The sequence below is a fragment of the Gopherus evgoodei genome, chromosome 4 (assembly GCF_007399415.2).
Source record: "Gopherus evgoodei ecotype Sinaloan lineage chromosome 4, rGopEvg1_v1.p, whole genome shotgun sequence".
Taxonomy (NCBI): domain Eukaryota; kingdom Metazoa; phylum Chordata; order Testudines; family Testudinidae; genus Gopherus; species Gopherus evgoodei.
Window position 1 is genome coordinate 33,667,869 of NC_044325.1, and position 12,758 is coordinate 33,680,626.

Below are 12,758 nucleotides of genomic sequence, written 5' to 3' on the forward strand. Positions count from 1 at the left end.
CTTTTTGAGCATTATCAATTGTTTGTAGTGCTCCCTGTGGCCCTTGTTCTTTCCCATTGGGGCTTCCCTAAATATCCTGCCTTCCTCCATTAAAAAAACAAAAACAAAACTCCCCCATCATCTTTTGCAGGGGTATTGCTAATGGTCTCTAGGAAAACATCTGTGTCCCAATCCCTAACAAGGGCTCCTTGCCTTTGGCTGATTTGGAGGGCTGCTTCAGTAAGAGGAGCTGATACCCACTCCCTGGCAGTGCTTCCCACTCTGCGGTGCAGGCAAAGTGTCTTTCCCTGTTCCTTCTGTCTCTTTCTCCCCTGGGTCAGGCAAAGGGGCTTTTGTGGTACACACTTTCCCACTGCAGGTTACCACATTAGTAACTTTAGACACTGGTATAATAATTTCCAACCAAAATGCCTGCAGGGATACCATACCAAATTCCCACTTTCAGATCATATTTTGCTCCCCTTCTACTCCAGCTCTATGTGGGCTAAGGGTGCTGTGATTTCAAAATTTCCCAAAGCAAGGAATTGTACATATTTTCTTCTGAGAGCATGTTAAGCTCTTTGACCATCTCCCTTTTAACCAGTGAAATCTGCAGAGCCTTTCCCTGCCTGGCATACCCTACCATTAACCTTCGTATCTTTGATGGCTATCTTGTCCTCCACAACAGAAGATAAAAATAAAAAGTTTATTTAATAGAAAAATCATAGTCAATGATGAAATAGTAAGGAAAAGCAAATACAAGTTATACAGAAAATAAACATAAACACAAATCTCAGGCTTTATAATTCTCTACTAATTAAGTTCTCTTTTCTGATACAAGTTACCTATTGCCTCTGAACAGTTTCCCAGTGTGTTCTGTGTCCTAGAGGGGGTGCTTCATGGACAGCATACCCATGCTGGACCTCGGTTTCAGGACAGCCTTCACTTCAAGTTCCTTCCCTTTAAAGGCTTGTAGGTTTTTTGCTTCTGTTTTGGTTTGTTTTTTCCTTTTTCTCAGACTAATTCATGGTTACACAGAGTGGGGGGTTCTTTTCGGTTTCAGTGTTTTCCCATTAACATTAGTGGTCCACCACTGTCTCTCTGGCTGGACAATGCTCAGTGATTGGATCTGGTTCATGTAAATACCTGGCCCAGGTGGTGCCCTCTCTGCCTGACTGTTTCACCATACTGCTATGAGGTGATGCTCTAGTTACACTATACTTACGGTTACAATTTTCTTCACCTATATACATTTGTGCATCTATAATCATAACTTTATGCAGATCTGCTAATGACCAATAAATTCAGGAGGTTACAAGCATTCATAAAAGACCTTACATGACATATATTTAATACACAACCAATTCATTCAATTGCTTATTCTTTAGCATTCAGACCTCCCGTTTTCCTCTTGGGGTGTCTGGACCACGATTTTCACATCGTGTCATAGCTAAATTAGTATATGTCATATCCATGCTCAGTAGAACAGAGCTACTTTTGTATATTATCAGCCTGTTTCCTTTTGTCTAGTAATCCTCTCAGAGAAGTCACCATATTTATCATCTCATGATTTGTGAATTCACTGTTTATTCTCTTGCTGTGCGATATGAATTTTATATATCTGTCCCTAAATCTACTTGGAACTCTCTTGGTGGTGATAATGACATATTGGGCCTTTATTAAAAAGCATTCCTCACCTCACTCAACTCATGGAAGAACTAAGTAGCAAATATTTTCCCAACAGAGGCATGTTGCTCAGTAAGCTTTTGGTTCAGCTCTCTTGATTGCTGCAGTTCTTGAAATGGAATTAATTGCTGATTTCAAAGGTAGTGCTCTGCATGAGCCAGGGTAGCTGTATTTTGAGATTTACCTGTTTATGTGACTATGTGTTCCAAATTCTATTTTTATATCTGGAATAAGAAATTTTCTCACAGTTAAACTAATAGGAAGAAAGGAAAGACTTGAACCTGCAAGGTGAGGATGCTTTGGCTCCATTTTGGTGGCTCAGATGCAGAGTGACGAGCACCTTGCAGAATCAAGCCCTAGATGCAGGATAGAGTGGGCAAGAACAGATGCAGTGAGACCAATTATATTCATGAAGAGCACAGCACGTTTGAATTTAAATTCATGAACATTATGAAAACTACATAGCAGGGGTCAGCAACCTCTGGCATGCGGCTCGCCAGGGTAAGCACTCTGGCGGGCCGGGCCAGTTTGTTTACCTGCTGAGTCAGCAGGTTCGGCGGACCGTGGCTCCCACTGGCCACAGTCCGCCATCCCAGGCCGTTGGGGGCAGCAGGAATCGCCATGGGCCGAGGAATGTGCTGGCTGAGGCTTCCTGCCTCCCACATTGGCCTGGGGACGGCAAACCACGGCCAGTGGGAGCCACGGTCCACTGAACCTGCCGACACAGCAGGTAAGTAAACTAGCCCAGCCCGTCAGAGTGCTTACCCTGACGAACCACGTGCCAGAGGCTGCCTGCCCCTGCTATATAGTGGTTGTAAAACATTTGTTTGTTTATTGACTCCTGTTCAGGAGAAGCGTTTTAAGTGCAGAGATGTCAAAATCACAATGTATTTTCCAAATAAAGGGACATGTATGCATGCACATCATTATATGTACCACTTTAGAACAGAGTTCTCAATGTCCATGACTAGGCCATGTGTTCATATCTCATGGCAATCCTGAACACCAGAGAAACTTTCGGTTGAGACTTCACATCTTAAAAGGGGGAAAAAATGGTCCATGTGCAAGTGTTTTCAGTTGCACTGCAGACCAAAACGGAATTGCTTGTCTCCAGGTCAACAGCCTTAAGGACGCCTAATAAGATAGGAAATTAAACTTGAAGACAGTTTGATGGAGGTCAAGGAAAACACATCATAGGTGGCAATTGCAAAACAATATATCTGCTATGAAAGCTACCAGAAAACCAGGGCTCACTGAAAATGTGTGGGATCGCAGTAAAACTGGTTAATATCAAAAGCAGCAGTTCATTGGCGCACTCATTGCTAACAGAATTGTGGAATATCCCACTTTACATATGAAAGAATTACAGTATTGTGGGCAAGAACAAGTAGGTAAATCCAAGCTAAAAAGAGACTCATCATTTTAATGGTGAATCTTTGAGATACGTTTTATTAGCAAGAAGAGATCATAAGGACAAACTTCTATATCAAGGGAATTAGATCTTTGTTTTTGGATTAGCGCTCCATCAAAATACCTCCCAACATTTCAAGAGGCTAACGTGGCCCAGGTTCTGCCCTGGGTGGTGGTGGGATAGGTTCTTCCCCCAGTTGGTGGGTAGCACTGGGGAGGGGTCAGCTGCTGCCCCAGAAATTGGGTGGCCATGGGGGGGAAGTTGCAGAGTGAACCTGCTTTGCACTCAGCCCACTGCAGCATCTCTAGTCCCTCAGGGCTGGCTGGGGTTGGCTTCTCACTCTGAGCATTGTGACCTGGCCCCTGGGGCTGCTGAGGATTGGGTAGGCATTCCTGATAGGAGTGGCCAGACAAAATTTGAGTGAGCGGTGCTGTGACCCAGTGCACCAGGTTGCAACGCCACCTGCAAATAACTTTTTGTAACAGTGCTGCAAAGGAATTACTGATTGTTTAAAAAAACCCAAAAAACAAAAGAAACCACTTACATTTTACCAATTTCCATATGGTACCATAATTTTTAAGGATAATAATTAATAATATTTCTGTATTCAGAAGAATTTCCTATAATAAGAAAAATTATAATATGTAAATGTTATTCTGTAAACAGAATGCCTAGTTAACACATTTCTGACCATTTTCATCTATTTCAGCCTCATTATTGTATTATAGTTCACTTCAGCTCCTGTTATATGGAAACACAATAAATATTGTCTTTGTTTTCTTTCTGTGTTTTCCATAATACTGAAGGCTTATTTGAATACCAGAAATAGTGTTTGAGTTCTTAAAGGTTGGGGGTATTTATTGGACATCTGTCAGTGCAAAACACCTAGTTCGTATAATTGGCCTTTGCATTCTAGGAAGATAATTGCTAAACCAGTTTGTTTAATTCAGAAGAGCATCCAATCTTTGGACTGCCTGGAGCTGGCCTCATTTATAAAACCAGAATAATAAGCATAAGAGGAAATGGTTTCTTAATGCCAACTGCAAATATGAAACTTTTGTAACTGATACACAACACTAATTAAAATATATTAAATCTCCATATACTAATGATCAATCTACCTTATGGCATCCAGTTACTAAAGGGTTTAGCTGATTGCCATATTTGGGGTCGGGAAGGAATTTTCCTCCAGGGCAGATTGGCAGAGGCCCTGGAGGTTTTTCACCTTCCTCTGCAGCGTGGGGCCTGGGTCACTTGCTGGTGGATTCTCTGCAGCTTGAGGTCTTCAAACCACAATTTGAAGACTTCAATAACTCGGACATAGGTTAGAGGTTTGTTATAGAAGTGGATGGATAGGGTTCTGTGGTCTGCTTTGTGCAGGAGGTCAGACTAGATGATCACATTGGTCCCTTCTGACCCTAAAGTCTATGAGTCTATGAGTGAGAGGCTCAGCTGAATATTCAGTGTAATAAATGAGTACTCTGATTTCATACCCACTAGTAGTTTGAGTCCAGATGATTTCTTTAAATTGAAAATAATATTACCGGATCAATTTTTCATTGTACCAGTGACCAGTTTTGAGGGTGCTAATGCTGCAACAAGTGTTCACTTTGAATGAGAAGATGGGTATGTAGTTTCCTTTGGCACCTGAGTCTTAAATAAGCATCCAGCAGCTGGAAGTCTCAGGTCCCGCATCCAACAGTCACATGGCAGATATGTATCACTCCTCCAATCAGAACAAAAAGGAACTGCCAACATAGCAATATTTCAACATTCATGGTGTGAGGGAGAGAAATTTTCTCCTTGGCTCTTAAATTTTGTAAATTTCTGTTAGAATGATCCTGTAGGCTCTAACAGCTTCTGTTTGTTTTGTCTTGTTGAGTAGTAGTACTTATTATTGTAGCACCTAGGACCCCAGCGCTAAATGCTGTACACAAACAACTGAAAGACAGTCCATTTCCCAAAGAGCTTACTGTCTTGATATGCAGGTTATTTGAACCAAATTGGTTTTGATTTCATATACTTTAAGTGAGGATGTATATGACAAATCTACAGAAAAGCCTTAGGATTATTTTGATCTTCTTAGGCCATTAAGATAAGCATGTGCATAAATCTTTGAAAGCCCTTAATGAGTATTTTATAAATGTATTAATCATTTTTATTTTAAAATTAGTGTTTAGAAAGAGCAATGAAGTTTGCATTTGAAGAGTTCCATCTTTGGTATCAGTTTGCATTGTCCCTAATGGCAGCAGGAAAAGTAAGTCTAATCTTTTCTGTATATAATTCTTCATACTGGTGGCTAGTAGTAATTTTTTTACTAATGTTTTCCATCTTCAAAGAACTTTGAAAACATTAACTAATCCTCACAGAAGCTCTGTGAATAATGTACCAGTGAATTTGTGGTCAGTGTTATACAAGGCACAAAAATACAGTTTCTGCCGCAAGAATTTATAATCTAGACAGAACCAATATTAAATATTTGGGGACTTTGCTGCTATACACACTAAACTAAGCAGTAAAGTGAATGTAAGCTGTATTATTTTGTTTATTTTAGATAAGTTAGACATTACTCTGGAGAAAAATGCAGTAGAGTTTCTGTTGTTAACTGCCAGCGTGATCAATAGAGGTTTGATTTTTAGATACGATTCAAACTGATCTTGGAAGACAATCCAATGACTTCTAAATGTATTTAGTTTGGGACTTATGTTCACACCATTATTTATATTCTTGTCCAGGATGCAAAATATCATATACAAGTAAAGATTGAGTTGGAATATGTCAACTCTCATCTTATACTTTTGGATACATTTTTTTCCTCTTACGTATGAATTAGTATGGAGAACAAGCCATTTTTGTTATATTATGAATAGTTAATATCTCCTGCTTCCACCAAGCCCAGTCTGACTGTGCACATATCTTTACTACAGAGATAATTTACTGAGAAAATTTTTTTATTTAAAGGAATGTTTTTCTTCTGCCCCAATCCCCAGTTTAGTTTAGAGTGGCCTCTAAATTATGCTGGGAACAGAAGCGGAATTAAAAAGGCTTCAGGCCAAGGAGCCATAAAGGGCTGATCTATATTATGCCAGTTCAGAAAGGTCCCTTACATGCTGTTATGCCAACTGGGCATCACTGGAGTACAGCTTGTTCTGGCTATATTCGTCCCATCCCTTCACTAGTCATGCCTAAGTCTCGGTTTTAGTCACAGGTGTTTTTAGTAAAAGTCATGGACAGGTCTCAGGCAGTAAACAAAAATTCACAGCCTGTGACCTGTCCATGACTTGTACTATATACCCCTGCCTAAAACTTGGGGGCTCTGAGGCAGAGGGCAGACTAGGGGTGCTGTGGGTTCTGGGAGCGGCATGGAACCCGGGACCCCCACTGGTATTGGGGAGGATGCCTGGCAGGGCTGGCAGACTGCCTACCCGGCTCTGTGCAGCTCCTAAAGGCAGCCAGCATGTCCCTGCAGCCCCTAGGCAGAGGTGCGGCCATTGGGCTCCATGCACTGCCCCACCCCAAGCACCCGCTCTACAGCTCCCATTGGGTGGGAACCAAGGCCAGTGGGAGCTGCGGGGGTGGTGCGCCTCCACCTAGGAACGTATTGCCGCTTTCAGGGAGTTCCCCCAAGATAACCACCGCCCAGAGCCGTCACTTCCTCCTGCACCCCAACCTGCTGCCTCAGCCTTAGTCATGCCCCTATTCTGTGGGGGGGGATCAGAAGTGGAATGCTGTAGACCAAAGGTGAGCCCTTATCTCCCCTGGTAGGGCAGTTTTCTAGCTCTTCTGCACCACTGGAGTAATATGCAGGGCTGGCATATACATCCAGCATGATTGACTATACAGTGTATAAAGTCTTATATCTGATCTGTACAGATGCTTATGGCGGATTGTTAAAATAAAAATAAATTAATAGTGGTTCCTTCAGCTAGTACAACAGAAACTAGAAAATGTAGCTTGGGGGTCTTGCAGTAGTGAGATGCTGGGCTTGTGCTTTTAGAGTTTTACAGTGAAAAATACATTTTTATACAGTCTGCTCGAGCTGTCAAAGTCCTGAAGGAGTGTATACGTTTGAAACCAGATGATGCTACTATTCCACTTCTTGCCGCAAAGCTATGCATGGGATCTCTTCACTGGGTAAGTTTATATTAGCAGTCAGATCAGCAAGGACTGAGAATTTCAGAATGTGACAAATCCTTGATTATGGACTTTTAAAATATGGTAAACACACTGACAGCATGCAGTAGAATATTGATTAAAATCCAGCACAGGAATATTTTCTATAGGATTGCAGTTGAACAGTACTGTTTATCAATGTCTTTTTATCTCCATGGTTTAAAAATATTCAGGAACAGTTATTGTCATTAAAGTCAGCATTTAACTAAAGTTCGCACACCTTGATATCTGGTGGTATAAGAAATTACGAATATGTTTCAGACACTAACGGGTGGTAACTGTTAAATTCTGACTTTTTAATAAATGACAACCACTTTAGCACAAAACTTTTTCACTTATATAGGAGCAGAATTTTTTGCATACAGTTTTCAGAGAGAGGTAATTATCCACACAGCACATGACTTGCTTTAATGGTTATATGGTTCAGAGATTAGTCACTTATTTTAGCTTTAAGAGTAAATAATTGTAGAGAGGAGTTGACAGCATTTCATTTTATTAATTATTCAGACATCCCAAGATCAGAAGATAAAATTTCCTCTTGAAAGAATTTCATAGTAACATTTCTGTTGATGTTAGGTTTTGGAAAATCTCACTTTTTTTTTATACAACCTAAATTTGGGACCATATTTAACTTGAAAGTGTTATTTAATAGTAAAATACATTATTAGATCTCTTGAAATAGATATCTCTCTCCAGACATTGATTTAATAAAAAGAATAATTTGGCGTTCATGATGGTTATTGTATGAGTTGCAAGGTGGGCCTGTAGCTTCCAGAGGAAATGTTGGGAGGAAGATGTGCACTTTTTGTAATATTGACGGTTATATTTAATTTGTTTTGAATGTATAGTACCACAGAGGCAAGACAGTGCTTTATAAATATTGCTTTTGTTTAGTTCAAGTAGAAATGAGAAAATGGTTTAGTAGCAGGGATATGACTTGTTAAGTTGCTGAAAACATAGTATTACTTGATTGCTAATAGTGGTCTGAGTTCTGTAAATTTTCCTGCATAGGTGAATCCTGCATGGAGCAGCTTGCTGTATTGGGCATGTAGGTTTTAGATTCATTTCTAGTAAATTCATGTTGTTTTTTCTTTGTAGTTTGTAGTCTAACTACTTGACAACGCAAAGTGTTGGAGAGGGAGGGATGTATGAATGTGTAGACAGGCCTGGATCTTAGAAGGAGCTCTGCATTAGCAAATGCAAATCAATGTGTGTGCGTGTGATGAAGAGATCTGCCATGCAGAATCAGGGTCTTAGTTTCTGCAGTTATTAGTGGGGTGTCTCACAGAGAAATAAGTCAGCAGGAAAACTATTTTTTTTTATTGGGAAGTGTGACTGTAAGGCAGTAGAGGTTGGCAGGTGGGGTTCAGGGACAGGTACTAGATCTGAAAATAGATTTTAAATCCTTTTTTTGTTTAACAGACTAAATTTCAAGTTCACTTGTATCCTTTCAGTGCTAGTTCCCATTTCACCATAGAAATGGGTGTCTCGGTCTTGTGTAAGAGCTATATTATTTGTTGTGGAGTTAACAGGAAAACTAAATGTAGGCGGAAAAGGACAGGAGGTGCTTAAAAGAAGTGGTAATGGTTGACATTATTTGTTAAACTGACCTAATGTATATTGGATCCATGATCTGTACACTTCTTTCTAATTTTAGACTCACTATAACAGATTTTGGCTTGCTTTATATTTATGGTTTTGTGTCTGGAGTTTTCAAAAGCAAAAATCTTACAAAGACTTATGTTCATCTTTTGTAATATTTTCAGTTGGAAGAAGCGGAAAGATTTGCCAAAACAGTTGTTGATGTTGGTGACAAAACGTCGGAGTTCAAAGCAAAAGGCTATTTAGCATTGGGACTAACTTACAGCCTGCAAGCCACTGATGGTAAGAAAAGATTACACGCATTGGGTATGTCTACACTGCAGCTGGAGTGTGCATCCCAGCATGAGTAAACAGATGTGTTTGCTTTGCTCAAGCTAGCACTCTAAAGATAGCAGTTTAGCAAAATAGCAGAGAAGGCAGCAGCTCAGGCTAGCTGCCCAAGCACAAACCTGCCCAGACACCTTTGTTACGCATTCAGACAGTTGGCCACCTATGCTACTCTGGTTACACTGCTAATTTTAGTGCACTAGCTCGAGCAAAGCTAGTGTGTGTGTCTGTCTGCCCATGCTTGGGAGCATGCTCCCACCAGCAGTTTAGACATACTCATAGAGTTAGAAAATACCAGTCATATAATGGAAAAACCTCAAACACACCAGCCTCTAAAAGAAAATGTGTTGTACGTTTTTTGCATCATTTTTGTCATAATAGTCTGTGAAGGTATTAATCTTTGTTCAGTAAGCATGTGCAAGCAAATCTTTGACTCTTAAATATTGCTGATCAAATATATCCTTTTTTAGCATCTTTGCGAGGGATGCAAGAGGTCCTGCAGAGAAAGGCTCTTCTTGCATTTCAGAGGTGAGTGGGTGTTAATCTTTTCATTTCATTCAGCTGTACATAATGAAAAACCTTATTATATGTGGTTTTAAAAAAAGATATCTATGAAGATTATATAATGAGGATTTTACCTCTGGGAGTCTGGTTTCATGGGTACAGAACATATTTCATTAACATTCACTTCATCAGTTTCTGCCAGGCAAATCTGAACAGATTCCGAAAAATTTCCTCTTATTTCATTATTAGAGATATTTTTGTTGCCATCTACCAGAGACTATTGTTCACCTAACAGCCCTTTAAAGAAATATTCTCTCTTTCTGATGTGCTAAAGAAAAAAGAGGAGGGAGAAATAGAATCTTAAGGTCACTGTTGAATCAAGTAAAAACATTTTTGTAGTGATTGTCATTGATCAAAGTGTACACCAAGATTTTTGCAATCGTATATGCATAGTTTTAGAGTGATATGCGATATAGTTTCTTTGTGCATTTGAGTGAACGGATTTTATCATTGCAGAAGATGCTAGATTGCTAGATCTGGAGAATGAAGTCCTCTGTAGCCACAGAACAGTCACAGCGCAGGCACTGACAGTGCAAATCACGCATGCACATATCCCCAAATCTTGACCCAGGAGCAGAACTGTTTGGAAGAGGAAAGGGGGAGCAAAAAGGTGTCAGTTTGTACATGAATCAAATATTATAAATATAGAAAGAAGTTTAAATAGTAGAAGTGCCACAATGTCTACACTTGATTCTTCCTAATGTATATACTCTTGCATAAGCCCACTTGGGTTATATAAAAGTCAAAAGGCTTTTGCAGGTTTTTTTCCTATTAAATATGGGGGTCATTGACTTATACCTGAGTCACTTTCACAAGAATATGTAGGGTTTTGTTTAATATGGTGGCATTAGATTGGAGGGGAGTAGAGGAAAAATGGACATGTATGATACTGTGATGGTGTGACAGTTGTCATCTTGTCTGACATACTGGAATTGAACTGTGGACGTTCAGAGCAAAAGCATGAATGTCTATGGCTTGAGCTAAAGAGCCATGGCTCCCTATCTGAGGTCTGTAACGACTAATTTCCTACGTGGGTCAGCACAGAGGGGGACCTGTAGCACTCACTTATCAGTGAGTTACAATAGTTGTTGCAGTCTGTAACTGTCTTGAGACTTTTTTAAGTCCATAGAACACTGAGGATTCATAAATTCCGAGGCCACAAGGGACCAATGTAATCATATAGTCTGACCTCCTGAATAACACAGGCCACAGATCTTCAGAATAATTTGTATGAACTAAAGCATATTTTTTAGGAAAACGTCCAATCTTGATCTAAAAATTGCCAATGAGGAAGATTCCACCACTATCCTTTGTAAATTGTTCCAATGATTAATTACCTCATTGTTGAATATGTATCCCTTATTTGCCGTCTGAATTTGTCTTGTAGCCACTGGGTCTTGTGATATCTTTGTCTGCTAGATTGAAGATCCCATTATCAAATATTTATTGTGCTTTGCACGATGGTCCCTATTATATTCCACAGAGGGTTACGTATGCGCCCAGAGTCGAAGAATTTGAAAATAGTATCCATTGGCCTGCGTATGCGCCCTGACTCACCTTGGATGGTGGGGCTGGCTGACCGTATCTCCAGTTTCTTCTCACAGATGTATGGTCTGAGTCAAAACCTTCAGTGTCCTTTCTGACGCACTTCTAAAAATATAGCAGTATACAGTTTTAGCAATTTTAACTGTAGTTTTATTTCTTTCCTGGTTTTAGTAGTTGCTAGTTTTAACAGTTAATTTAGAGTAGACTTCAGGGATTTTCCCCAGTCGAGCACCCCCTGGCACCATGCAAGTACCGAGCTACGCCCAGAACTCCAGGCTTCAAATTCTGCACCTCTTGCCATGATCTATCTCAGTCAGTGACAACCACCAATGCTGCTTCTGCTGCCTAGGAGAATCTCGCATCGTGGCTAGATACAGTATTTGCCATGCCTTCCCCAGCTGCAACCAAGAAAGCTGAGGACTTCGTCTCTGGAAGTATCTCAGAGATGACTGAGAGACTGCGTTCAGACCATGCTGGAGAACCTGGTGTATATCGACCTGATTCAACGAGGAGTGCGCCTCTCACTGCTTCATCCGACTCCGGTGCCAGCAGAACCACTCCCGCAGACCCCATGATGAGGCCTAGTTGGGAGATTAGGAATTATTCCCATAAGCATGGGACTAAGTCTTCCTCCCAGTCCAAGAAGTCTTCCTCCCAGTCCAAGAATCTGGACATTCCGTCCACCAGCTGAGCCCAAGGGGACAGAGCACATTCCAAGTCCCACAGGCATGGGAAGAAGACCCATGAACAGTGGGATACAGTGGTCCCAGGTGACGAACCCTTTCCCATACTGGAAAAGACCTCAGTTCCAGTACTGACAACTGGGAAAGAGAGAGTGTCCCTCACAACACAGAGATTTGGATCCACGGCTACATCCAAGACATTTTCATCTTGCCAGATCCAGAGTCTTCTCCATCAGGACCCTCTACTTCCGGAGAAATCATATTCCCACTATGGGATGTGCCTGTAGTATGGGGGGTCTCATTCTCCTTGCATGTGCTATACACCATTACATTGGCTCCAGCGATACCACCATTAAAACCAGAGTCCGCCTTTTTCTCTTCCAGTGATTCAGAACTGAGAGAAGAACTGCCTCTACCGTACAGTTCTTATGCACCATCATGGAGACTAGCATGCTTTTGGGAACAACTACCTTCTTATCCTCCCCAGCACCACTGAGGATCCCTGCAAGCTTTTATTAATCCAGCCTATTGGCCATATTGGGAACCGTAGGCACAGTATCCTCCTTCAGACCCCACCCAATCTGCAAGAGAGTTGCCATCAAGCAGGCCCACAGATCCAACAGCAGAGGGAGAATTTTATACCCTGGTCATAGTGGTTCTGCCAGAACTGACTAGATTCCCATCCTCCAAACCTCCAGATAAGGCTTTGACTGCATCATCCTCTTCCCCACCAGATAACTTCAGATGATTCCAATAGCTTTTACGGAGAGTTGCGGAGGAACTTCAAA

The 12,758-nt window shown here is 41.0% G+C and overlaps 1 protein-coding gene across 5 annotated transcripts in view; it reads left to right on the forward strand.

The window, feature by feature from the left end:
* Window positions 1–12,758, forward strand: part of TTC7B (tetratricopeptide repeat domain 7B) — a 352,148-nt gene that overhangs the window by 164,386 nt on the left and 175,004 nt on the right. For all 5 annotated transcript variants that reach the window (XM_030558926.1, XM_030558927.1, XM_030558928.1 and 2 more), the window contains 4 exons: window positions 5,250–5,333; window positions 7,106–7,210; window positions 9,016–9,133; window positions 9,649–9,706. In XM_030558926.1, the coding sequence (XP_030414786.1) occupies window positions 5,250–5,333; window positions 7,106–7,210; window positions 9,016–9,133; window positions 9,649–9,706 (365 nt within the window). The remainder of the gene's footprint in view (window positions 1–5,249; window positions 5,334–7,105; window positions 7,211–9,015; window positions 9,134–9,648; window positions 9,707–12,758) is intronic.